Here is a 2,562-nt window from a genome sequence, read left to right as displayed (position 1 = left end):
GGCAGACAGATGGCTCACACATCTCTCTCCTGTAATAATCATATATACCCTGATTGACCCTTTTGGCATTCAAATATGAGGCCAGCACATTCATAGATGGAGCTCCTTCAATAGAGGTATTGTTATCCTGAGCATGTTCAAGGACAAGGTACAGGAGATTCTTTCACAGAAGCAGCAGTCTAAAAATACACTGCTAGGGATCCCATCCCATCTGCATAAAAAAAATACACACATGGCATGAGTCGGTTTGGGAATATACATCCCACAGGTTGTTCAAGGTTTAAGCTTTGGCCAAAGCAAGAGAACTTGCCTCCCTTTTGTACAATTCCCGGCAGCACACTCTTTCTTGACGAAATAATCAGGGGTGTGACAGTACCAACTTAGCTGCGTAATGGGAAAGTGGTCTTTTTGAAAGATGCCTCTGACCCAGGACATATTTAAAGAATCTGGCTTTAAATAGTGTTGCCACTTTGGACACCTCCACCTTGTTTTGTATTTACAAACCGTGATGGGGATTTTTAACATTTGTTTGTGTTTTTTGTTTCCAGTTTTTTGCCAGACACTGCCTAGCAAAGTTAATGAGAGGGAAGGAGAATTAACACACATGGATGAGGCGAGCCATCTAGTCTTGGTGGAAAAAGTGTTGCATGGTGATGATGTTAAAGTTAAGGATATAGTATTGGATTTTCCAGGATCAGGGTGTGGAGGAAATGTAAGCACTGGATGGGGCAACCTAGAGACTCATGGGTTATTCAGAGAATATGAGACTGGTTTTCTGGACAAAATAAAACAGAAGTCATGGGAAGATCCTGCATTATTTGGGATGTGCCCTGAGGAGGCACAGGCTGTTAATAAGGGAGCTATGAAAGAACTTGCAAGACTCATTGCGGAACCTGAAGGAAAACAGCTTGTTGTCCTGCATCTTCAAAAAGGTTAGTCCACTTTTTTCTTCTTCCAAGGAACCAACTACTTCAATCCCTAGAGATGTTTTCCTAAAATTCATCAAAGCTTCTATCATTGTATGACATTGTCTTTTCCAGCTTCTTTCAGTGGTGCATCCGCAAGACTATGACTTGCATCAAACAGGTCACTTTATTAATGGTAATACATATATATATATATTTTTTGTCTGACTTACAGTGGACTGGGGGATTGGGACCAGTTTCCAGTTTGAAGGAACAGTGAGGCAACGTATAACTCCTCTTCTTCAGCACTTACACTTACTTGTAGTTGTCTTTTATCCTGATGCCCATAACCTCACAATGGGATCTAAGATCATGATATCAGGTGAAGCGGTCCCAAAAAGCCAGGTAAGTTATATAACCAGTGAAGTACTTGTTACATTGTGACTAACACTTTGGACAGTGTTTTCTTTATACTAGGGGATGTGAGGTCTCCATTCTACTCGGTATTATTTATTTATTTTAAAAAAAGGGATAAGATTTCAAGTTTTTGTTCTTCTTTTAGAGATCTAATCCTATTTTTGGCAAAAAAAAAAAAAAGGGTAATAGGGACCTCAAATAATGTTCTTTTTGCAGCTACAATGAAAAGGACAACAGCAAAGTGTACAATGGGATTAACATTTCATAGTTAAAACACATCTGCTAAAATATACCACTTCTAAGCAAAGATTGTATATGGTCAGCTGCTCACTTTATTTTTTTGCTCTAGGTTGTTTGCTTATCATCGGAAACTCGCTATCTTGTTGTGAGGCTGAGTGAAAACGATCTAAACATTGAGCCAGAAGACCTGAGACTCAACACATCATTCCAAGTAAAAAAACATTCAGATGGTAAGAAACAAAAAGGCATGAGCACCAATGCCTCATGATACTCATTATAGTGTATAGAATCTCTATTAAAAGGAACATTGGAATATTTTTAGTTAATGGGTCATATTGTATGAATGTATGTATGTATGTATGTATGTATGTATGTATGTATGTATGTATGTATGTATGTGTGAATTGTATATACATACGTTTTGTAATTTGTTATAGAGATTGTACAGGAAAGCTTTTTGAGCCAAACCCTAAAAAAATTGCAATGAAAAATGGTCTACTCTCAGAAATGGTTCTATAGGATATAGGAATATACACGTAGGACAGAACAGAATTGGAAATCTGTTCTAGGTAAGGGGTGCTCTTTTGGAGAGGTTTCACGGCATATACTGAGAATATTAAGTATGATTGATTGATTGATAAAAATTATAAAAGAAAGCAGCATATAACTAGTCGCTGGTGCAAGCCTCCGGACCCCGGCTTAGTATCCATACGATACAAAAATTACAAAAAGTGGAAGCACTCAAATGGTTACTTCAATGAAGAGAAAATGGAAACATTATTCACCCATTTCAGCCCTACTCCATGAGGCCTGTCTCAAGCTTGGTAAGTGAATCAAGTATTCAGCTTAACTTCACTGAAGTAACCATTGGAGCGCTGCCCCTTTTTGAAATTTTTCATAGATAGATAGATAGGATTTATATATATAAGATAGATAGATATAAGATAGATAGATATAAGATAGATAGATATAAGATAGATAGATATAAGATAGATAGATA

General features: G+C 37.3%; 1 protein-coding gene across 1 annotated transcript in view; it reads left to right on the top strand.

Moving 5' to 3' along the window:
• Positions 1-248: 248 nt before the first annotated feature.
• The window catches only part of AMH (anti-Mullerian hormone), a 20,430-nt gene continuing 18,116 nt past the window's right edge, over positions 249-2,562 (top strand). The window contains exons 1-3 of the mRNA XM_075864400.1: positions 249-932; positions 1,141-1,310; positions 1,672-1,792. Coding sequence (XP_075720515.1) covers positions 509-932; positions 1,141-1,310; positions 1,672-1,792 — 715 coding nt within the window. The 5' untranslated portion in view covers positions 249-508. The remainder of the gene's footprint in view (positions 933-1,140; positions 1,311-1,671; positions 1,793-2,562) is intronic.

The sequence above is a fragment of the Rhinoderma darwinii genome, chromosome 1 (assembly GCF_050947455.1).
Source record: "Rhinoderma darwinii isolate aRhiDar2 chromosome 1, aRhiDar2.hap1, whole genome shotgun sequence".
NCBI lineage: Eukaryota > Metazoa > Chordata > Amphibia > Anura > Rhinodermatidae > Rhinoderma > Rhinoderma darwinii.
This window is presented reverse-complemented; position numbering and strand designations above follow the sequence as displayed.